We start from the raw sequence: 24,391 nt of genomic DNA on the forward strand, positions 1-24,391 counted from the left end.
GATCAACTCACCCCACCCGAATGAAATCCTTTCTCAATGCTCTCCATAGATCAAAACATGACTCCATTCATTTTTCTTCTTTATTCAGCAGTTTTCTCCCTGTAAATTATTTCTGCGTGTTTTATCTAAATCTGGGAATACATTTAACTTTACTCTTGTAATGGGAACAGATTTATCATTAAATCCTCTGAAAGAACACTGTGAATAAAATATAATAGTATTTCTATTAGGAGTCATTTTTCCCATAAGCCCCCAGGCAACAAATCCTGAAGAACAATTATGGAGAGACAGACTGCAGGGAGAAGAATTGTCACATGTGTGATAAAAAACACACTGCACGGTGTCTTTGCAGGTTATCTCTGATGAGCTATGTTCCTTATAACTAGCCCTTGGAAGCCCTGGTTTTAACAACCAAAGGATTATGCACCTAATTACATAAAATCTCAGCTAGAGAATAGTCAGCCTCATATTGTTACCCGAAAAACTAGGTTCGCCTCTTGGTGGGTGTCGAGCCAAAAGACACAACCAAGACAAAGAGTGAGAGAAGGAAGGATTTGTTACTTGCAGCAAGTAAGTAGAACACCAGGGATCTTTCCCAAAGCAGTGTCTCCCCAAACAGCAAAACTGGGGAAGTTTTAAGCTAAGGGTACATGTATATTCATGAAAGGACTTGGGAGGTAGGCAGAGCCCAGGCTTTAGTTGATTGAAATCCGGAGGATCAGAAAAGGTCAATGCCATCATCCCTTAGGTTCCCTCTGACCTGGTGGTTGAGTGCTTCAGGCTCATCTTTACCATGGATACAGAACTGGAAGTCTTTACAACTGATACATTATTACTAGTGCTACTTCTCTTGCCTGATAACAGTCAGCATTCTTGTTTTCCCTTAAGATCCTTAATTACTGAGACCTGTTCAAGGGCAAGCACTCTGGCCAGGCTTAGATCACAAAATGGCTTGTACTAAATGAATAGGTGTTCTCTTATGTCCAGAAAGCCATGCCTGGTTTTCTTTCTCCATAGACCCCCTACCTTATCTGCTTATAATATTTCTTTCCAATTCAGCCCATTTCAACCCAGGAGGACTTTTGGGGACTAACAAACACTGGTATCTAAGATAGAACAAACCACAACTAAGAACTTGAAGTATAAAAGCAATACTGCATGGTATTTCCAAAAGTGCTTAATAAACATTTCACAGGATTGCGCATAAACAACACACTTTTCCTGACATTCTGGCACAAGTAGAATCAGAGAGGCTTAACGTTAAAATGAAGTGCAGAGTCAGCTGTCCAGCATTCTACCCAATTCAAGCACCACAGTCTCCAATATCATCTTGCACACATGTCCACTGATGGCAGCAGCTGAGGTGCATACATATAGAGAAAAGGGAGATTCTAGAACTTCCTTCTATCATATCACAAAGAAGGATAAATTCACAGAATCAACTACATGAGTGTCCAGGAAAAAAAATTCTTTTTTTTTTTAAACTTTTTAAATTGAGATATATTATACCCTTTAAACAAAATTTCTAATTTTATGAAAGGCATAAAAGGTCACAATTTTTCTTTACTTCTTTGGGGTAGGAAGAGGGAGGCAGAGTTGAGTGGATCCTTAAAAGTTCTTTTCTAATTTAAAATTAAAATCAACATCTGATCTTGACCTAAGAATTTTTCTATTGAGGTATAATTGACATAGAACACTATATTAGTTTCAGGTGTACAATTCAATGATTTGACATTTGTGTGTATTGCAAAATGAACATCACAGTAAGTCTGGTTACCATCAATCACCATACACAGTCACAGATTTTTTTCTTTCTTCTTGTGATGAGAACTTTTAAGATTTACTTGCAGCAACTTGTAAATATGCAATACAGTATTAATAACTATATTCACCATGCTATACATTACATCCCTGTGGCTTATTTATTTTATAACTGGAAATTTGTACCTTTTGAACCCCCTTCACTCATGTCACCTACTTCCCACCCCCATCCCCATCCCCCCAGTCTGGCAACCAACTATCTCTTCTCTGTATTTATGAGCTCCTTTTTTTTCTTTTTAAGATTACTCATATAAGTGAGACCATAGGTTATCTTTCTCTAACTTATTTCACTTAGCATAATGCTCTCGAAGTCCCTCCATGTTGTCACAAATGGCAAAATTTCCTTTTTCTTAATGGCTCAATAGTATTCCACTGTGTGTATCACATTTTTTTAGCCATTCACCCATCAATGAACACTGAAATTGTTCCCATGTCTCAACTATTGTAAATAATTCTGTAATAAACATGGGTGTGCATATATCTTTTGGAGTTAGTGTTTTCATTTTCTTTGTACAAATACACAGAAGTGAAATTGCTGGATCATATGGTAGTCCCAGTTTTGATCTTTTGAGGAAACTCCATGCTATTTTCCATACTGTCTGTACCAATTTACATTCCCACCAAGAGTGCACAAGTGTCTCCTTCTCTCCACATCCTTGCCAACACTTGTTATTTCTTATCTTTTGATGATAATCATACAAACAGGTGTGAAGTGATATCTCATTGTGGTTTCGATTTGCATTTCCCTGATGATTAGTGACGTTGAGCATATTTTCCTATACCTGTTGGTCAACTTTGGAATGTGTTCTTTGGAAAAATGTCTATTCAGATTCTTTGCCCATTTTTAATTAGATTGTTTGTTTGCTATTGAGTTGTGCGAGATCTTTGTATATATTAGATATTAGCCCATTATCAGATACATGATTTGCAAATATTTCTCCCAATTGGTTGCCTTTTCATTTTGTTGATGGTTTCCTTTACTGTACAAAAGCTTTTTAGTTTGATGTAGTCTCACTTGTTTATTTTTACTTTTATTGCCTTTGCTTTTGGTGTCATATCCAAAAAATCATGGCCATGACCAATGTCCAGGAGCTTACCGTATATGTTTTCTTCTAGGAGTTTTATGATTTCAGGTCTTAAATTCAAGTCTTTATTCCATTTTGAGTTAATTTTTGTATGGTGTAAGGTAGTAGTCTAGTTTTATTCTTTTGCATGTGGCTGTCCAGTTTTGCCAACACCATTTGTTGAACAGACTGTCCTTTCCCCATTGTATATTCTTGGCTCCTTTGTGATAAATGAAGTGACCATATATGTGTGCGTTTATTTCTGAGCTCTCTATTCTGCTCCATTCATCAATGTGCCTGTTTTTATACCAATACCATACCATAGTTTTGTAATATAACTTAAAATCAGGAAGCATGATGCTTCCAGCTTTGTTCTCTCTTAAGATTGCTTTGCTTATTCAGGGTGTTTTGTGGTTCCTTACACATTTTAGGATTTTTTTGCTCTGTTTCTGTGTAAAATGCCATTGGAATTTTGATAGGGATTGAATTGAATCTGTAGATTGCTTCTGGTAGTATGGACAGTTTAACAATATTAATTCTTCTAATCTTTGAGCCACAGAATATCTTTCCATTTATTTGTGTCTTCTTCAGTTACTTTCATCAGTGTCTTATAGTTTTCAATGTACAGGTCTTTCACCTCCATGGTTAAATTTATTCATAGGTATTTTATTCTTTTGATGCAATTGTAAGTGCTATTGTTTTATTACTAGCATATAGAAATGCAACCAATTTTTGTATATTGATTTTGTATTCTGCAACATTACTAAAGTTGTTTCTTAGTTGTAACAGTGTTTTTTTGGTGGAGTCTTTAGGGTTTTCTATATATAATATCATGTCATCTGCAAATATTGACAATTTTACTTCTTCCTTTCCAGCTGGGTGCTGCTGATTTCCTTTTTTTTTTTGCCTAATTACTCTGACTAGGACTTGTAATACTATGTTGAATAAAAGTGGCGAGAGTGGGCATCTTTCTCTTATTCTTGATCTTAGAGGAAAAGCACAGAGTATGACATCAGCTATGGGCTTCTCATATACGGCCTTTATTGTGTTATAACCAATTTGAGTTTATTGCACAGAATTGAATCTAAATTCAACCATAAGCATTTTAATGATTATCATTAAAAGTCTTTTTAAATTGAAAACAAGACTGAGAACTCGTAATAGTGCTGGTTAATTAAAAAAAATACACCCTTAAGGATTAAGTTTATTCCATAATTCCAGTGATATTTTTTTAGGCTGAAGTACTGATGAATGAAGTACTCCAATGTAGAGGAATCTTGAAAATACTCTGAGTGAAATTAGTTAGTCATAAGGAACCATATATTATATGAGCCCATTGATATGAAATGTCAAAAAGGACAAACCTATAGAGACAGAAAGTAGATGAGTGTTTGCTTGGGGCTGTGGGACATGGGACACTTGTAGGCTAGAAAAAGAAAGATTTCTTTTTTTGGAAATTGATAAAATTTCCAAAATTTCTTTTATCAATAAAATTGATAAAATAGATTGTGGAGATGAATGCACAACTCTGTGAATATACAAAAAAACAATTGAATTGGACACTTTAAGTAGGTGAATTGTACAGTAGGTGAATTATATCTCAAAGCTGTTTTTATTTTTTTTTTTTTTTTTTTTTTTTTTTTTTTTTTTTTTCACTGTAACAGCTCCTTTACTTTGCAGTGAAAATTGATTTGTATATTCTTTGCCTCTGAGTCCTTGTGGAATTTTTTTTTTTTTTTAAATTCAGACAGAAAGTCACAAAAATTATACTCATCCTCATCAGTTCACTCAGTCCCATGTAATTAATTTTTTTTTTTCATCTTGATCTTTTGTTAGCACTTTTATGAGTTCATCAGTTTTTCATTAGAGTTCTGAAAATGCTTATTCATTCAGTTCAGCAGTACAGTCCGTTACCAGAAACCTGTACTTGTCAGAGTCTTTTCCATGTATTTCTTGAAGATGAAACCTCAAAGCTGTTTTTAAAAAGGAATACAGAAACTCTAGAAAAACACTGAATCCATTGACATCTACTTTACCACACTATTCCAAATAGAAATGTAACTGAAAAATGGGAGTTAAAAAACATAAGCAGCAATATCCGTTATTTACTGCCATAATAATGCTGTGAATCAACCAGAAACCTCAGTGGCAGACACCACTTTACTGAGCTCAGGGGTCTCAAGACCACACTCTTGGCTCAGCAGGTGTTCTGGTCTCCTGCGCACCTGCCTTGGGGAGGCTGTTGTCCGCTGATGGAGAATGGCCCCATCTGAGATGACTGGACTTGTGTATCATTGCGCAGCAAACAAACCCAGGCACCTCTCACCGTGGTGGCACAGAACTAAGAGAAGAAGCAGAAAAATACAAGTCTGTTCTGATCTTCGTGTGTCACATCAGCTGGCATTCCATTGACCGAAGTAAATCTCATAACCTAACTCGGGATCAAGGGGTCGGGAGAACAGATTCTGCCTCTTCAGTAAAAGGAGCTGAAAAGCCATGTGTCAAAGAGGGTGAATCCAGGAGCGTGAAGAATGAGGACCATTTAGACCTCAGTCTCTGCCCAGCACAGGGTATTCGTGATGGAAGAAAACTGAGCAGAAATTAAATATTTGCCATCTGGCAGCTTCACTTTCTCGCCATTTTCACTTAAAATTGTATCAGAGGGCTTCCCTGGTGGCGCAGTGGTTGAGAATCTGCCTGCTAATGCAGGGGACACGGGTTCGAGCCCTGGTCTGGGAAGATCCCACATGCTGCCCAGCAACTAGGCCCGTGAGCCACAACTACTGAGCCTGCGCGTCTGGAGCCTGTGCTCTGCAACGAGAGAGGCCACGATAGTGAGAGGCCCGCGCACCGCGATGAAGAGTGGCCCCCGCTTGCCGCAACTAGAGAAAGCCCGTGCACAGAAACGAAGACCCAACATAGCAATCAATCAATCAATCAATTAAAAAAAAAAAAGACTCCTCATTTCCTCCTCTTCCCCTTTAAAAAAGAAAAAAAATTGTATCAGAAACTTTGAAATATCTTTGTTTCATCTTGATTTAGATAATAGAAACATTTAACATTTTTGTAATTTAGCTCAAATAATGGCTGCATAATTCAAGTAGATTCAAAAGCAAATAGAATCTAACTTATAATAACAAGTTTTGATATAAATGCCACTGGATGATACTGTGAGTATGTGACATGAGCTGGATGACTTGCTTTTTAATTATAGGAACTTTTAGCTTTTGCAAAGATAACTACTTTTTAAAATGCTTTTCTAGATGTTCTTGTCTTACCACAGAAATACATTCTTATATGTACATGTATAATTCGCATAGAGAAGTGTTAATAACAACTCCCTACACACACACACACACACACACACACACACACTTCCATTGCTCTATTGTTATGTCATTGACATAACTGATGAAAACTAGTTTCCTTCATGTCCGTACACACATTTATAGGATTAGGTTCATTTTCCTTGTATTGTAATTACAATATGATGTTATTCCTCAGCTTGAACTAGATTAAAATTTTGCATTTGTATTTTTCATTTCCATGTGGAAAATGAAATCTTATTTTTGCCTGTCAGTCTAAAACCACTTTGAATCGTAAATTGGTCTCCTATGGTAAACCTTTAAGACCTCTTTTTTTGGTTGCTGTAACCTTTTCTACATGGTGGACTTTTAGTTACATTAATTAAATAACAAATGCCCACCTTATTGAGCTGGGTACGCTTTAATCCACAGGCACAAATCAAAAGAAAGAAATGATTATAACATTAGAGTTAAAAAACAAAAAGCTTTGGTTGATTTTTTTGTAAAGAATGGTTTAAAAGGAACCTAAAGTCGTTCCTTTATTTGAAGGCTTAAGTAATTGTACCTGCCAGGTAATAGACGAGAGGGACGCCTCTCACTTACCACCCCCTTTTGTGTGTTTCAATTACTGGGAAGGTTAATGGTGCTGAACAGCTGAGGTATGAAGGCACCTTTCATTATCTTCCCCACCAGAAGTCCCCAGAGCCCGTTCACCTTCCCTCGTGTTTATGGGAAAAGACACAGTGTTCTCTCACAGCCCAGAGTACATGAGAACCAACTTCTCACAGCCTAGCAGATCTTTGCCAACATTTTCTGGAAAATAATTCTGCCCCTTTCAGAGCCAGCGTGCAATGTAAATTCAACTCAAATACCAACATCATTTAGAATGAATGAAATAATACCTTGATCTTGTGACTTGTGTAGTCTCATTCTTCTAAATTTTAACTTTAATGATGCTTATTTATTAAGCAAGTACAGAGTATATGGGCAGAATTTTTCTTTGAATATTTTATATTGAATGAATTGAAATAATTGGGATGTTAAAGGACTAGGGAATGATAATGAACATGTATGCACTGAAGCATTTACTCTGTACTAGGTAGGTTCTCTTCTGTATCATATCATAATGCCACCAAACATTAAAATTTAAAACAATTTATAGGTGTCCCTTTAAGACCCCTCCTCTCTGAATATCGTCCTCCATGTTGACTCCATCAGGATTCACTTACCTAGAAACAATAGGTAACCTGTGACCAGGGCAGATGTTCAGGGAATGGAAAGGAAATTACGGCTCCACCAAACCTCTCTTGCACAAGTACAGATGTGTTTGTATTTAGCCTGAGACAAAAACTTTGTTCCTTTTCCTTCATTATTGTTCCTAACATGCAACAAAGGCAATTGTAGGAAAGGCAGTGTGGCCCTAAATTCCCCCTCAGCTGATCTTTAAGAACTTCAGACATTTTCCAAAGAAGATTTTGATCTAGGGAAGGACATCAAGCTCCAAATTAAGGTGGAATATGTGGGAAAAGGGTCACTGGGATAGGGTTGCCAGGTAAAATACACCATGCCCAGATAAATTTGAATTTCATATAAATATATAGTTTGGGAGACATACTTACAATCAACAAATATAAATCTGGCAACTTAACATTGCACTGCACCATACAGATGGCAGATGATTTTAGAAAGGAGGGTCATGGGGATATAAAAAAAGAATGTGAAACTCAGAGTTTTTTCTAGGGTAAGGGTCAACAAACTGGCATGAGGTCCAAATCTGCTTTGTTCCTGTCTAAACAATGTTTCATTGAAACACTGCCACACCCATTCATTAAGTACAGTCCAAGGCTGCTTTCACTCTGCAGTGGCAGCGTTCAGTAGTTGCAGGCCCACAGAGCCTAAATATTTACTATCTGGCCCTTTAACCAAATAATAAAAAATAAAAAGTCCCAGTTAAACTGCTAAAATTACAATCGTCATTCTAAATACTCACTATTTCCCCTCTCTGATGAAAGGCTTCTTTCCATAGGCATGCCTGATATGATAAAGCTGAAAATATGTAGGCTTTTAAATAAATAATATTATTCTACTCAATGGATTTAAACATAAGGCAATATTGTCACTTCAAGAAAAATAAAAAGAGCTTTGAGAATTTTTTCCATATGTCCACATTTGTGTTTCACAACTCCAGACCACCTAATGCAAACTTTCATTTCTCAGCAAAATGAAGCAGAGGATATTACAAAAGACTCAGCGATGTCAAATCCAGCCACCAGTTAGATCTTCCAATTTTCAGTACAACATTTCCTGCCAGATGTGGCTCAATGTGGCTTAAAGAAGCAATTGTTTAATTCTCATGTGGAGAACTATTGTTCTGGAAGAATGAGGGCATTATAGGATTAATCTCCAAGTAGTAAGAAGAAAAGCTAGGTTTACAAACTCTGTATGACTCTGTATGTGCCAGTGAGTAGCTGGAAGTAAGCGTTCTATTGGAAGATAGGATTTTGTTCCTCAGGAAACCAGCACACTCCTGGGACCCTGGGTTGAAGCCATTTGATGGGTGGATAGCATGAGAAAGGTCTGGCAACCAAAGTCACCCCATGCTGCTGATGCAGACAGCTGGCAGAGACAAGATAAAGTTCACACAGTCACTTGAGGCTTTAAAACCTAGTCTGCAAACGAAAAGTAGAGAAGAAAATTCTATTTCTAATCTACCAGTGAAAGATGTGCATTTCATTTTCAGATTATGAAAGTATCGAAGGAGAAAGGCTGTGCTGTCATGAGTGACAGTGCCTCGGCCGCCAGGACTCCAATCAGAGGCTCAGTGATAAGTGAGAGTGAGCCCAGACTACTGCCAACGCCATGGCCAGAGACCGAAGAACACACGGGGAGGGGTTGCCTAATTGTGGATGGTAAATAACCCTGCATACAAATCCTCCAAGCCACGATCTGGGTAGTGTATTAGAGCAAAGAAGTAACAAAACAGGCAGGTTGACATTGAGCAGAGAGGACCAAACCAGTTTCAATAGACTTGAGGCTCTGTGGACGTAGGGAAGGCCAGGGTACAGAGCCCAACAGGATAGGAGACAAGGAAGGCGTTGGAGCTCTGCTCCTCACCAGAGCTCTCTAAATCTCAGTATCCACATTTTTAAAAAAATTTATTTATGTTTATTTATTTTATTTTTGGTTGCCTTGGGCTCGTGGGCTTTCTCTAGCTGCGGCAAGCGGGAGCTACTCTTTCTTGCGGTGCGCAGGCTTCTCATTGCGGTGGCTTCTCTTGTTGCAGAGCACGGGATCTAGCCGCGGGCTTCAGTAGTTGTAGCTTGCAGGCTTAGCTGCTCCGCAGCATGTGAGATCTTCCCAGACCAGGGCTCGAACCCGTGTCCCCTGCATTGGCAAGCGGATTCTTAACCACTGCGCCACCAGGGAAGCCCTCAGTATCCACAGTTTTAATATGAGAGTAAAATCACGTGTATTTTATAAAAACACTTCCTGGAAAATGGTCACGGCTAGAAATATCATGAGACTTCAATAAATGGCTTATATTTATAATTACTAACAGAAATAAATACAAGAATCTAATAAGAATATGTTTTATAACCTAATGCATTTTGGATCACTCATTTCTATCCCAAAGATTTAATCTATACCATCGTGGTCTCTAAGCTGTAGTTTATATTATGTTTGCCACGAGTTGCTGTGACCAAATGTTACTCTTTTTAGTCCTATAGTTCCTGTAGTTTCTTGTTGCAGTGTTACAAACTAATGTTTCCCAAAAGTAATTTTTGTATGAATAAACAAATAAAAGTGAGAAGCACTCCTATGAAGCCCTTATTAAATATTAAAGGATAAACAGTTCTAATTTAAAAATAAAAGAATTATAATTTTAAGTGCAAATTTGACTAATTGTGCTTTTCAAAAGCTACTGTCAAATAGTTTTCACAACAGTAAGTCTTAAGTTATGATAAAAAAATTCCTTGTGAAATCACACCTGACAAAATGAACCCTAATAAAGTATAATATCTCCTATCTAAACACATTCTTAAATAATTATTTCAATTTAAAATAAAGAAATTATCAGATTGGGTTGGAATTTGTCAGTTGGTTATCTCTCCATGAAGCACCGCTAAGTTTTTTAAACCTCCATCAGCGAGTGAGAACACCACCTTGGCAGAATCTTAGCAGTTATCAGAAGCAGGAGTTGTGGGAACATATTTACAAGATTAGGGGTCTGAACTCCAATGGTTTAAGGTGGATTTTCAAGATGGGAATCTGACTGGGTTTGGGCAAAACTCATGACATAATAGTTTTGATTTTGTGCTACAAAGGCAACTCAGTAGAGAAAAGATCGTCTGTTCAACAAATAGTCCTGGAGCAATTTGATCCTTGTGTAAACAAATAAATTTTCATTCATATCTCACACTTTATACAAAAGTTAGCTCAAAATGGATTGTAGACCTAATTGTAAAACCTAAAATTATACAACTTTTACAAGAAAACATAGGAGAAAATCTTTGTGACCTTGGGTTAGGCAAATATTTCTTTGATATGACACTAAAATCACAATACATAAAAGAAAAAAATCAATCAACTGGACTTCATCATGATAAAAATGTCTGCTCTTTGAAAAAAGCATTCACAGTGAAGAAAATCGAAATAGGAGCCATGGACTGGAGAAAATACTTGTAAGTAACATATTTGATAAAGAACTTGTATCTATAAAGAACATAATAAAGAACTCTTAAAACCCAATAATAAGATTTGAACAAACCAAGAAGAGATTGAATTAGTGATCAAAAATATCCCAACAAAAAAGTCCAGAACCAGATGACTTCACTGGTAAATTCTACCAAACATTCAAAGAAGAATTAATACCAATCCTTTTCAAAATTTTCCAAAAAATGAAGTGGAAACACTTTGAAACTCAGTTTAGGAGGCCAGCATTACCCTGATACCAAAACCAGAAAAGGATGCCAAAAAAATAAAATCAATAAATGGCTCATATAATTACTAATAAAAATAAATACAAGAATCTAATAAGAACATGTTTTATAACCTAATCATTTTGGATCACCTATTTCTTTCCCAAAGATTTAATCCCTGATGAACAGTAAATATAGATGCAAAAATCCTCAACAAGACATTAGCAAACAAGATTCTACAGTAATTAATAGAATCACATACCTGAGCAACTGGGATTTATTCTAGGGATGCAAGGATTGTTCAATATCCACAAATCAATCAATGTGACACACTGCATTAACAAAATGAAGGATAAAAATCATATGACCATCTCAATAGACGCAGAAAAAAAGCACTTGACACAATTCAACATTCATTTAAGAAAAACTCTCAACAAAATGGGCATAGAGGGACCATACCTCAACATAATAAAGGGCTTATATAACAAGTCCACAGCTAACATCATACACCATGGTGGAAAGCTGAAAGATATTCCTTTGAGATCAGGATCAAGACAAGGATGCCCACACTTTTATTAACCAAGGAGGTGAAAGACCTGTACACTGAAAACTATGACATTAATGAAAGAAGTTGAAGAGGAAACAAAGAAAAAGATATTTTGTGCTCATGGGTTGGGAAAATTAATATTGTTAAAATGTCCATACTACTCAAAGCAATCTACAGGTTCAGTGCAATCCTCATCAAAATTTCAATGGTATTTTTCACATACATAGAACAAAAAATTCTAAAATTTGTATGGAATCACAAAAGACCCCAAATAGCCAAACCAGTCTTGAGATAGAAGAACAAAGCTGGAGGAATCATGCTCCCTGATTTCAAATTATATTACAAAGCTATAGTAATCAAAACTATGATATACATTGGTATAAAAAAAAGATACATTGATTAATGGAACAAAATAGAGAGACCAGGAATAAACCCACATGTATATGGTAAATTAATTTGTAACAAAGGAGCCAAGAATATACAATGGGGAAAGGACAGTCTTTTTAAGAAATGGTGCTGGGGAAACTGGACAACCACACGGAAAAGAATAAAACAAGACCAGTGTCTTCCGCCATACACAGAAATTAACACAAAATAGATTAAAGACTTGAATGTAAGCCCTGAAACCAGGCTTCCATAAAACTCCCAGATGAAAACATAAAAAAAATCCTTCTTCACAACGATCTTGGCAATGATTTTTTTGGATATGACACCTAAAGCACAAGCAACAAAATAAAAAACAAACAAGTGAGTCTATATCAAATTAAAAAGCTTCTGAGCACCAAAGGAAATAATAAACAAAATGAAAAGGCAACCTATGGAATGGGAAAAAATATTTGCGAACCACACATTTGATTAGGAGTTAATATCCAAAATATGTAAGGAACTCACGCAACTGAATAGCAGAAAAGTCAAATAATCCAATTAAAAAATGAACAAAGAATCTGAAAAGACATTTTTCCAAAGAAGGTATTCAAATGGCCAACAGGTAGCACATAAAAGATGCTCAATATCACTAATTACTGGGAAATGGGAATCAAAACCACAAGGAGATATCACTTTACACCTGTTAGTATGGCTATCACCAAAAACATAAGAGATAAGCATTGGCAAGAATGTGGAATAAAGGGAACCCCTCTGCACTCTTGGTGGGAAAGTAAATTGGTATAGCCATTGTGAAAAGCAGTATGAGGTTACTCAAAAAATTAAAACTGGAACTCCCATGGGATCCAGCAATTCCACTTCTGGGTTTTTAGACAAAGAAAATAAAAACAATAACTCGAAAAGATATATGCACCCCCATGTTCATTGCAGCATTATTTACTATAGCCAAGATATGGAAACAAAGTGTCCACTGATGAATGAATGTATAAAAAAAATGTATATATACACAATGAAATATTATTCAGTCATAAAAAAAGAAAGAAATCTTGACATTTGAGATAACATGGATGGACCTTGAGGGCATTATGTTAAGAAAAATATGTCAGATAGAGAAAGACAAATACCATATGATCTTACCTATATGTGGAATCTAAGGAAAACAGAAACAAACAAATAAACAAAACAAGGTTATAGATTTAGAGAACAAATTAGTGGTTGCCAGAGGTGGGGGATGGTGGTATGCATGAAATAGGTAAAGGGGATCAAAAGGTACAAACTTGCAGTTATAAAATAAATAAGTCATTAGAATGTCAACTACAGCACTGAGACTATAGTTAATAATACTGTATAGCATATTTGAAAGTTGCTAAGAGTGTAAATCTTAAAAGTTGTCAATACAAGAAAAAACAATTTTGTAACTATGTATGGTGACGGATGTTAACTAGAATTATTGCAATGATCATTTTGCAATATATACAAATTTTGAATGATTATGTGTACACCTGAGACTAATATAATGTTGTGTGTAATTATACTTTAATTTTTTAAAATAATAATACAAATTTAAAAACCCACCTTTTGAAAAAGTGGCGAAAAATTTTGAATAGACACTTTACCAAAGATATATGTAACACAATTTAGCACATAAAAAGCTATTCTATATGATAGTCATTAGGGAAATGCAAACAAAAGTCACAATGGTATTCTTCTACACACCTGTTAGATGGCTAAAATTAAAAAGATTAATGACAGCAAATGTTTTATTTATAATGCCTAACCTGGAAACAACACAAATATTTATCAGTAAGGGAAAGGATAAACAAACTGTGGTAAATCCATATAGTAGAATAGTCGATAATAAAAATAAATACATTATAGATAAGTGCAAGAATGTGGATTAATTACATGATAATTATGCAGTGGAAGAAACCAGGCAAAAAACAATATATACTGTACGACTCTATTTATATAAAATTCTCTATGCAAATTAACCTGATGTCTAATGGCATCATGTCTAATGGTCAGTTGATGGGAAGAGCAAAGAGGGGTGGGAGGGCAAGTTTATAAAGGAACAATAAAAATCTTTGGGGAGGGCTTCCCTGGTGGCGCAGTGGTTGAGAATCTGCCTGCTAATGCAGGGGATACGGGTTCGAGCCCTGGTCTGGGAAGATCCCACATGCCGCGGAGCAGCCAGGCCCGTGAGCCACAACTACTGAGCCTGCGCGCCTGGAGCCTGTGCTCCGCAACAAGAGAGGCAACGATAGCGAGGGGCCCACGCACCGCGATGAAGAGTGGCCCCCGCTTGCCGCAACTGGAGAAAGCCCTCGCACAGAAACGAAGACCCAACACAGCCAAAAATAAATAAATAAATAAATAAATAAATAAAAAAGAACAAGGCAAGGATATCGCCTCTTAACACATTTTTTCAACATTGTCCTAGAATTCACAGCTAATATAATTAGACAAAAAAAGGAAATTAAAAGTATATAAATTGGAAAGGAAGAAATAAAACTGTTTTTGTAGATGACATGATCATCTGTGTAGGAAATCTCACAGAATCAACAAAAAACTTTGAGAACTAATAAGCAATTATAGCAAGGTTGCAGGATACATTTTTCACATATACAAATTCATTGCTTCCCTGTACACCAGCAATGTACAACTGGGTTTTGAAATTAAAAACACAATATCATTTACATTAACACCCAAAAATGAAATACTTAGGTATAAGTCGCAGAAAATATGTGTAATATCTATATGAGGAAAAACTACAAACCTGTGATGAAAGAAATCAAATAATTTAAATAAATGGAGAGATACTGCATGTTCATGTATAGGATGATCAAAATTGTTAAGATGTCAGGTCTTCCCAACTTGATCCACAGATTTAATTAATCCCAATCAAAATCCCAAGTGATCTTGTGGATATTGACAAACGGATTCTAAAGTTTGTCAAAACCCAGAATGGCTGACACAGTATTGAAGGGAGAGAACAAAGTTGGAGGATTAACATTACCCAAAATCAAGACTTACTATAAAGTTAACAGTAATCAAGACAGTGTGGTATGGGCAAAAGAATAGACAAATAGATCAATAGAACTGAATAGAAAGCCCAGAAACAGACCAAGACAAATACACTCAACTGATTTTAACAAAGGAACAGAGGCAATATGATGAACAAAGATAGTCTTTTCAACAAACAATGTTGGAATAACTAGACATCCACATGCAAAAAAAAAAAAAAAAAAAGTGAATTTAGAAACAAACCTTACACCTTTCACGAACATTAAGTGAAAATAGAGCACAGACCTAAATATAAAACACAAAGCTATAAAACTTCTGGAAGATAACATGGAAGAAGATCTTCCAACTCTACAACACTCTGGAAAAGGCAAAACTATGGAGACACTAAAAAGATTAGGGGGTGCCAGGAATTAGGGACAAGAGAGGAATGATGAACAGGTAGATTACAAGAATTTTTAGGGCAGTGAAACTATTATGTATGAGACTGTAATGGTCAATACATGTCATTATACATTTATCCAAACCTACAGAACGTACAACACAAATAGTGAACTCTAATGTAAAACTTAATTAACAACAATATATCAGTATTGGTTCATCAATTGTAAAAATGTACCACTAATGCAAGATGTTAATAATTGGGGAAAAGGGAATGGGGCGTTGGCAGGAGAACAGAATAAATGGAATCTCTATATCTGCTTAATATTTCTGTAAACCTAACACTGCTCCAAAAAAAGTTTCTAATTAAAGAAATAGTGGCAGAGAGAGTTGTAGATTTGTAGCAAAGTGCTGATTCATGAAGGTTTTAGAGATTTAACAAAAATGCAGTAAGTGATTGCTTAGGGCTAGGAGGCTTGTGGGGATAGTAGGGTGATAGGTATGGGATTTCTTCTTGAGGTGACAAAAATGTTTTAAAATTAACCGTCGTGATCATTGCACATATCTGTGAATATACGAAAAACGACTGAATTTTACACTCTAAATGGATGAGTTATAATCATATGTGAATTATATCTTAATAAGTCTGGCTAAAAAATTAAATGGCCTAGATCTGTGTTATTAAATTAAATAAACAGCACTTAATAGTTTTTCTATAGCTGAAGTGTATGCTGTAAGGTTCTAACATATGACTTCTTCCCAGGAAGTCAATAATGTTTAAAAGTATAAAATTTCAGAGTTAATATCAATTTTTTACATATTTCAATGACAAGAGAATCACAGATGCAAGGGCCAAGAGCCATTAAAATAGTTTCCTTCCAGATCACGGACTAATGAATAAGATTTCCAAATGTCAATATTGATGACATGGAAAAGTATGCACTATTCATTTGGAGTGAAGCTGTCAGCATTTCTTTTTGAATGAAAACGATGACAAAACCCTCTTCCCCAAACACACACGTACAAATGCCGAAGAGTGCATCCTCCTTCGTGAAGCTACCAACTCAGCAGCCTTCAATGAAGGGCATACAAAAGATGGAGCGCACTACAAATATCCATTGTTGCCACCACCTCAGTAACAGAGGAGTGGCTTTATCATCGGAAGTAATCGAAAGAAAGAAAGAACAGATGGACGTCTGGTTTATGGGGACTCACACAGTAAGCGTCACCCGAGGTGGAGGGCTTGCCACGGATAGAAATTAGGTGTTAGAAAGAGGGAACGTGAGAGCAACAGAGAGGAAGACGGTTTGGAGAAGGGATGCTCAATTATTTTATTCGGTTGTTTTATTTTGTGATATATGTCTGACAAACCGATTGCATAGAATTGCATTCTCTTACTGAGTGAAACTAATGAGTGTAATTATTTTAAATTGAGGCTATCTTATAAAAAAGCTGAAGAACTCGGGGGCTTCCCTGGTGGCACAGTGGTTGACACTCTGCCTGCTAATGCAGGGGACACGGGTTCGAGCCCTGGTCTGGGAAGATCCCACATGCCACGGAGCAACTAGGCCCGTGAGCCACAATTACTGAGCCTGCGCGTCTGGAGCCTGTGCTCCGCAACAAGAGAGGCCACGATAATAAGAGGCTCGCGCACCGCGATGAAGAGTGGCCCCCGCTCACCGCAGCTACAGAAAGCCCTCGCACAGAAACGAAGACCCAACACAGCCACAAATAAATAAATTAAAAACAAAAATGCCACCTCAAAATATGCCACTTTGGCATAAATATGGTTTTGAGCTGAAAGCAATTGAAAATCAGCAGATGCAGGAAGAAATCTTCCCTCCCCTTTTCTCCCTAAAAGCAGGGCATGAATTTTCCCTGAGACCGGGGCCCCCTCTCACGAACCAGGAAGAAGAGAGTGACTCTTGTCACCAAAGGTGGAGAATGGGCACTGAGGTGAGTCTACATAAACAAACCTTATGAAAATAGCGCTTATCTCCCATCAGGTTCCCCGTATATTTCCTACTCACTTTCCTCCAAACCCCCTTTCCTTTCTTAAAAATGGAATATAAGCCCCCAAGTCTAACTACTTCTTTCAGTTTCACTTCCTTCCTGTTGGACTCTTTCACACAGAAAATATTAATTAAAATAATTTATGTTTTTCCTTCCATTATTCTGTCGTTTGTCAGTTTACTTTGCAGGCCCCTACGAATAAACCTAAGAGGGTAGAGGAAAGAAATTTCCTCTCAGACATCAGCAATGAAGGGGAAAAAATGTTTTAGTGGTGACATGGGAATGAACTCTGGAGTTGGTCAGATCATCACAATGGTCACATCAGTCATCTATGCTGAGCAACCCTCCCTTGGTATTATTCTTGTCCTGCCTCTATTTCTCATGGTATCTGGTAGCACTGCAGTGCCCAGCAATGTCATGAGCTCTCTCCAAGGTGAGGCCTATATGCAGATATTATTTTATAAACTATTTCCAGAATCTTGTTCAAGGTAAAACCATACAATTCATGTTCTAAGTTCGAAGGCAGCTCAGCTCACAGAGAAGACCTTTGAGAAAGCACAACATGCTTACGGGTCTCTGGCATGGTATCAATGTCAGCCTCTAGACTGTGTCAAAAGCAATTCTGCACTCCCTCGTATTGACCAAACATGGGTAAAATACCTCTTCTGGTGCTTCCTTCTCTCTGATGATGTAGCTACCTGGGAGCCTGTAAGAACTCACTAATACTATGCTTTCTAAGAGCAGTTTCTGCTCTCGCTCAAAATTGTACAGTTTTTCTTTAATCATGTGGATAGCTTCAAGATTAGTTTTTTGGTTTTTGGTATTTTTTACAATGGGATAACTTGATACTATATCTGAGAATACCCTTCGCAGTAATTCTAGTCTCCTTGACATCAGTAAGATACGGAAGAGAAAAACCTTTGTAAAATGGTGTTAAGGAAAATTATCCAAAAGCCTGAAAAAAACTAAAGGGACTTTTGCCTGTTCTTTCTTAGTTATGCTAGGGTTTGATTATCAGGCCTGCCTGCGGATTATCTGAATCTCTAGGCATGTACCTTTGCATCTTTGTGTAACTTGTTATTTACTATTGATAAAGGTATGCTGTAATTCTGAGGCGGTTGATGTTAATTTGTACCTTGATTTCTGTCAGATAGCAATACAAATAATGTCTGTTCAGTAGGGATGCAAATGATTCCTTTCTGATGGAAAATACAATTTCCAAAATTCAGAATGTTAGCTGATTTTCCCTACAGAACATTAGCTATTTTTTCTCTAAAATCAGTAATCCTATTTAAGAATTCTTCCAGCTACTCGAAAAGCTGCTACCCCATTTAGTTCTTTTGAATCAGCACTACCATCATGCCAGTTCTCTTATTAATGGGTTCATTAAATCTGTGCCATATACTCATTTTACATTTGCATGAGAGTCATGAGTTTAATTTATGAAAATGATACTTTGACAAGGAGCAATTGTGAGTAGCACAATGTGCACCAGTCAACAAACCATGGGCACACAAAGTAATAAGGGCTACCTGCATGGACATACACACCAAAAAACCGGTCACTTTCAAAGAGTATCTCTGCTATCTTTTCCCTGCTTTTATTTGGGTTCATAAGAGCTCAGATTTCCCAATATCTAGTAGATATGTTAAGTTTCTCTGTTAAAAATATATAGGCTTATATTTGTTTTAAGCTCATATATTATTTTTAATCAAAATTTTGGACTCTGCCCTTTTCCATAGGATAGTTAGTGCCTAGTGATTTGAGGGTGGGTCTGATAACAGGCTCCTATCCAAAGCTGAGATTTATTCTGGAAAGTTTAAGCCTGCAGCTCCATACTGTAGGTGTCCTTACACCTACAACACTGAGGTGTCCTTACTCACCACCACCTCCCTGCCCTGCTTGTTCCCGCTGTCTGCCTGGAGAGAACCTGGGGAGAACCTCCACCACTGCCCCACTCTTCCTTCTTTTTGGTCTTCCCCCTTACTTGGGGAGATTGCTTGTACACTTCTGCTTTTCCTTCTCCCTTCCCTTTGCCCCTCTTTTACCAAGTCTAATCATACTCCTTTGATGGGACTATTTCCCTTGCAATCAACTTCATTGCAATTGTTTTGATTAGTGGTTATTGGCACCATTCCCCTATCAAAAAGAACTAATCAAACACCTGACCTGGTGGGTGGGGATCAATTCCACTACGATGAGCAAAGGAGAGCTGAGAGGACACTGATTTCATAAATGGACTCGTGAATGTTTTAGTTATAAAGAGTTTTGTGTCCCTATACCATTTAGTAATTGTAGGCCTGTGAAACTGAATTTTCAATTAACAAAAACTCTGCATTGTTCAATTCAAAGGATATGTTCTACTTACTATTTTGTACCAGAACAAATGTTGAACTGGCACCAAAGATGAATGACACATCCTACCGGCCCTCAACGAGGTCACAGTCCAAAGGAGTTGATAGGCATGTACATATAACATGCAAGATTTCTTTTATAAATATTGCAGAGGTATAAACCAGGTGAAATTAAGGCATAATTAGGGAGAAACACATGATTTAAGAATCTCAAAAGGCTTACCGGGGGCATTACATTTTACTTTATTATTATTTTATTTTAATGAAGTCCTGTTGCATTTTATATTGAGTTCTATGATCCATTTAATGTATATGAAAAGTGTAAGGTCTTTGTCTAGATTCATTTTTTTTTTTTTTTTTGCATGTAGCTGTCCAGTTGTTCCAGCACCAAAATTACACACGGAGAAACAGACAATCTCAATAGGCCTGTATCTATTAAAGGATTTGAAACTATAATTAATAACCTGCCAAAAAGAAAGCACTAGGGCCAGATTGGTTCACTGGTGAATTTTAACAAATATTTTAGGGAAAATGTATGCTTATTCTCTAAAAATAGAACTAGAATGAATACTTTCTAACTCATTCTATGAAACCAGCATTATCCTAACACCAAAAGCATACAAAGCATTACCAAAAAAAGGAAAAATTCAGACAAATGAATATAGTTGCAAAAATCCTGAACAAAATATTAGTCAATCAAATCCAACTATGTATGAACAGAATTATACACCATGGGCAAGTGGGATTTATTCCAGGTATACAAGGCTGGTTCAACATAAGAAAACCAACTAGTGTAATTCATCATATAAACAGGTTAAAGAAGAAAAACTATATGGTCCTATTAATAGATACAGAAAAAGCATTTGACAAATCCAGCATTCATTCATGACAAAAACGTTCAGTAAACTAGAAATAGAAGGGAACTATTGCAACTTAATAATGAGAATTTACAAAACACCTACAGCTCATATAATATTTATTAGTGAGAAACTAGATGCTTTCTCAGTAAGATTAAGAACAAGGCAAGGGGGCTTCCCTGGTGGCGCAGTGGTTGAGAATCTGCCTGCCGATGCAGGGGACGCGGGCTCGAGCCCTGGTCTGGGAAGATCCCACATGCCGCGGAGCAGCCAGGCCCGTGAGCCACAACTACTGAGCCTGCGCGCCTGGAGCCTGTGCTCCGCAACAAGAGAGGCAACGATAGCGAGGGGCCCACGCACCGCGATGAAGAGTGGCCCCCGCTGGCCGCAACTGGAGAAAGCCCTCGCACAGAAACGAAGACCCAACACAGCCAAAAATAAATAAATAAATAAATAAATAAATAAATAAAAAAGAACAAGGCAAGGATATCGCCTCTTAACACATTTTTTCAACATTGTCCTAGAATTCACAGCTAATATAATTAGACAAAAAAAGGAAATTAAAAGTATATAAATTGGAAAGGAAGAAATAAAACTGTTTTTGTAGATGACATGATCATCTATGTAGGAAATCTCACAGAATCAACAAAAAACTTTGAGAACTAATAAGCAATTATAGCAAGGTTGCAGGATACATTTTTCACATATACAAATTCATTGCTTCCCTGTACACCAGCAATGTACAACTGGGTTTTGAAATTAAAAACACAATATCATTTACATTAACACCCAAAAATGAAATACTTAGGTATAAGTCGCAGAAAATATGTGTAATATCTATATGAGGAAAAACTACAAACCTGTGATGAAAGAAATCAAATAATTTAAATAAATGGAGAGATACTACATGTTCATGTATAGGATGATCAAAATTGTTAAGATGTCAGTTCTTCCCAACTTGATCCACAGATTTAATTAATCCCAATCAAAATCCCAAGTGATCTTGTGGATATTGACAAACGGATTCTAAAGTTTGTCAAAACCCAGAATGGCTGACACAGTATTGAAGGGAGAGAACAAAGTTGGAGGATTAACATTACCCAAAATCAAGACTTACTATAAAGTTAACAGTAATCAAGACAGTGTGGTATGGGCAAAAGAATAGACAAATAGATCAATGGAACTGAATAGAAAGCCCAGAAACAGACCAAGACAAATACACTCAACTGATTTTGACAAAGGAACAGAGGCAATATGATGAACAAAGATAGTCTTTTCAACAAACAATGTTGGAATAACTAGACATCCACATGCAAAAAAAAAAAAAAAGTGAATTTAGAAACAAACCTTACACCTTTCACGAACATTAAGTGAAAATAGAGCACAGACCTAAATATAAAACACAAAGCTATAAAACTTCTGGAAGATAACATGGAAGAAGATCTTCCAACTCTACAACACTCTGGAAAAGGCAAAACTATGGAGACACTAAAAAGATTAGGGGGTGCCAGGAATTAGGGACAAGAGAGGAATGATGAACAGGTAGATTACAAGAATTTTTAGGGCAGTGAAACTATTATGTATGAGACTGTAATGGTCAATACATGTCATTATACATTTATCCAAACCTATAGAACGTACAACACAAATAGTGAACTCTAATGTAAAACTTAATTAACAACAATATATCAGTATTGGTTCATCAATTGTAAAAATGTACCACTAATGCAAGATGTTAATATTTGGGGAAAAGGGAATGGGGCGTTGGCAGGAGAACAGAATAAATGGAATCTCTATATCTGCTTAATATTTCTGTAAACCTAACACTGCTCCAAAAAAAGTTTCTAATTAAAGAAATAGTGGCAGAGAGAGTTGTAGATTTGTAGCAAAGTGCTGATTCATGAAGGTTTTAGAGATTTAACAAAAATGCAGTAAGTGATTGCTTAGGGCTAGGAGGCTTGTGGGGATAGTAGGGTGATAGGTATGGGATTTCTTCTTGAGGTGACAAAAATGTTTTAAAATTAACCGTCGTGATCATTGCACATATCTGTGAATATACGAAAAACGACTGAATTTTACACTCTAAATGGATGAGTTATAATCATATGTGAATTATATCTTAATAAGTCTGGCTAAAAAATTAAATGGCCTAGATCTGTGTTATTAAATTAAATAAACAGCACTTAATAGTTTTTCTATAGCTGAAGTGTATGCTGTAAGGTTCTAACATATGACTTCTTCCCAGGAAGTCAATAATGTTTAAAAGTATAAAATTTCAGAGTTAATATCAATTTTTTACAGAATTCAATGACAAGAGAATCACAGATGCAAGGGCCAAGAGCCATTAAAAGAGTTTCCTTCCAGATCACGGACTAATGAATAAGATTTCCAAATGTCAATATTGATGACATGGAAAAGTATGCACTATTCATTTGGAGTGAAGCTGTCAGCATTTCTTTTTGAATGAAAACGATGACAAAACCCTCTTCCCCAAACACACACGTACAAATGCCGAAGAGTGCATCCTCCTTCGTGAAGCTACCAACTCAGCAGCCTTCAATGAAGGGCATACAAAAGATGGAGCGCACTACAAATATCCATTGTTGCCACCACCTCAGTAACAGAGGAGTGGCTTTATCATCGGAAGTAATCGAAAGAAAGAAAGAACAGATGGACGTCTGGTTTATGGGGACTCACACAGTAAGCGTCACCCGAGGTGGAGGGCTTGCCACGGATAGAAATTAGGTGTTAGAAAGAGGGAACGTGAGAGCAACAGAGAGGAAGACGGTTTGGAGAAGGGATGCTCAATTATTTTATTCGGTTGTTTTATTTTGTGATATATGTCTGACAAACCGATTGCATAGAATTGCATTCTCTTACTGAGTGAAACTAATGAGTGTAATTATTTTAAATTGAGGCTATCTTATAAAAAAGCTGAAGAACTCGGGGGCTTCCCTGGTGGCACAGTGGTTGACACTCTGCCTGCTAATGCAGGGGACACGGGTTCGAGCCCTGGTCTGGGAAGATCCCACATGCCGCGGAGCAACTAGGCCCGTGAGCCACAATTACTGAGCCTGCACCTCTGGAGCCTGTGCTCCCCAACAAGATAGGCCAGGATAATGAGAGGCCCGCGCACCGCGATGAAGAGGGGCCCCGGCTCGCCGCAACTAGAGTAAGCCCTCGCACAGAAACGAAGAACCAACACAGCAAAAATTAATTAATTAATTAATTAATTAAAAAAAAAAAAAAAAAGAAAACCCCAAACATGATAAATATCAATACAAAGAAAACCAAGCCTGGGCACATCATACTCAGATTACTGATGAGTAAAGATAAGGAGAAAATCTTTAAAATATCCAGAAAATAAAAGACACAACACCTACAGAGGAACAACAAAAAAAAAAAGGCTGAAGAACTAAAACCAAAAAAAATGATTTCTTTTGATTCTTTTAAAATATCCTATGAAAAGCTAGCTTTTAATAGGGACTTTAGATCGCTGTTATTTGGGGTATTTTGTACACTCTCTTCTATAGTTTCTAATTCACCTGTGTTTCATCAAGTGAAAAATCACATTTCATTGTACTTGTGCTCCATTTGTTCTCCATATAACATCTTCCCACCCTTGTTTTAGTATTATCTAAGATCTTGGGAGATTTCAATCAAAAACATGTGGATGATTTTGGACTCTAAGCTTGGAGCATCCACCAATTATGTTTGAATTCACG

General features: G+C 36.7%; 1 protein-coding gene across 15 annotated transcripts in view; it reads right to left on the minus strand.

Annotated features, from left to right (window-relative positions):
- The window catches only part of LOC132366929 (contactin-associated protein-like 3), a 167,260-nt gene that overhangs the window by 102,270 nt on the left and 40,599 nt on the right, over positions 1-24,391 (minus strand). For 5 of the 15 annotated variants that reach the window (XR_009503609.1, XR_009503611.1, XR_009503610.1 and 2 more), the window contains one exon: positions 11,372-11,441. The exons of the other annotated variants lie outside the window; for them this stretch is intronic. Coding sequence is in view for 2 of the 5 variants with exons in the window: in XM_059924381.1 (XP_059780364.1) it covers positions 11,372-11,441 (70 nt within the window). In the remaining 3 variants the exon portion in view is untranslated. The remainder of the gene's footprint in view (positions 1-11,371; positions 11,442-24,391) is intronic. 15 annotated transcript variants of the gene reach the window in all.

The sequence above is a fragment of the Balaenoptera ricei genome, chromosome 6, assembly GCF_028023285.1.
Source record: "Balaenoptera ricei isolate mBalRic1 chromosome 6, mBalRic1.hap2, whole genome shotgun sequence".
Classification (NCBI taxonomy): Eukaryota; Metazoa; Chordata; class Mammalia; order Artiodactyla; family Balaenopteridae; genus Balaenoptera; species Balaenoptera ricei.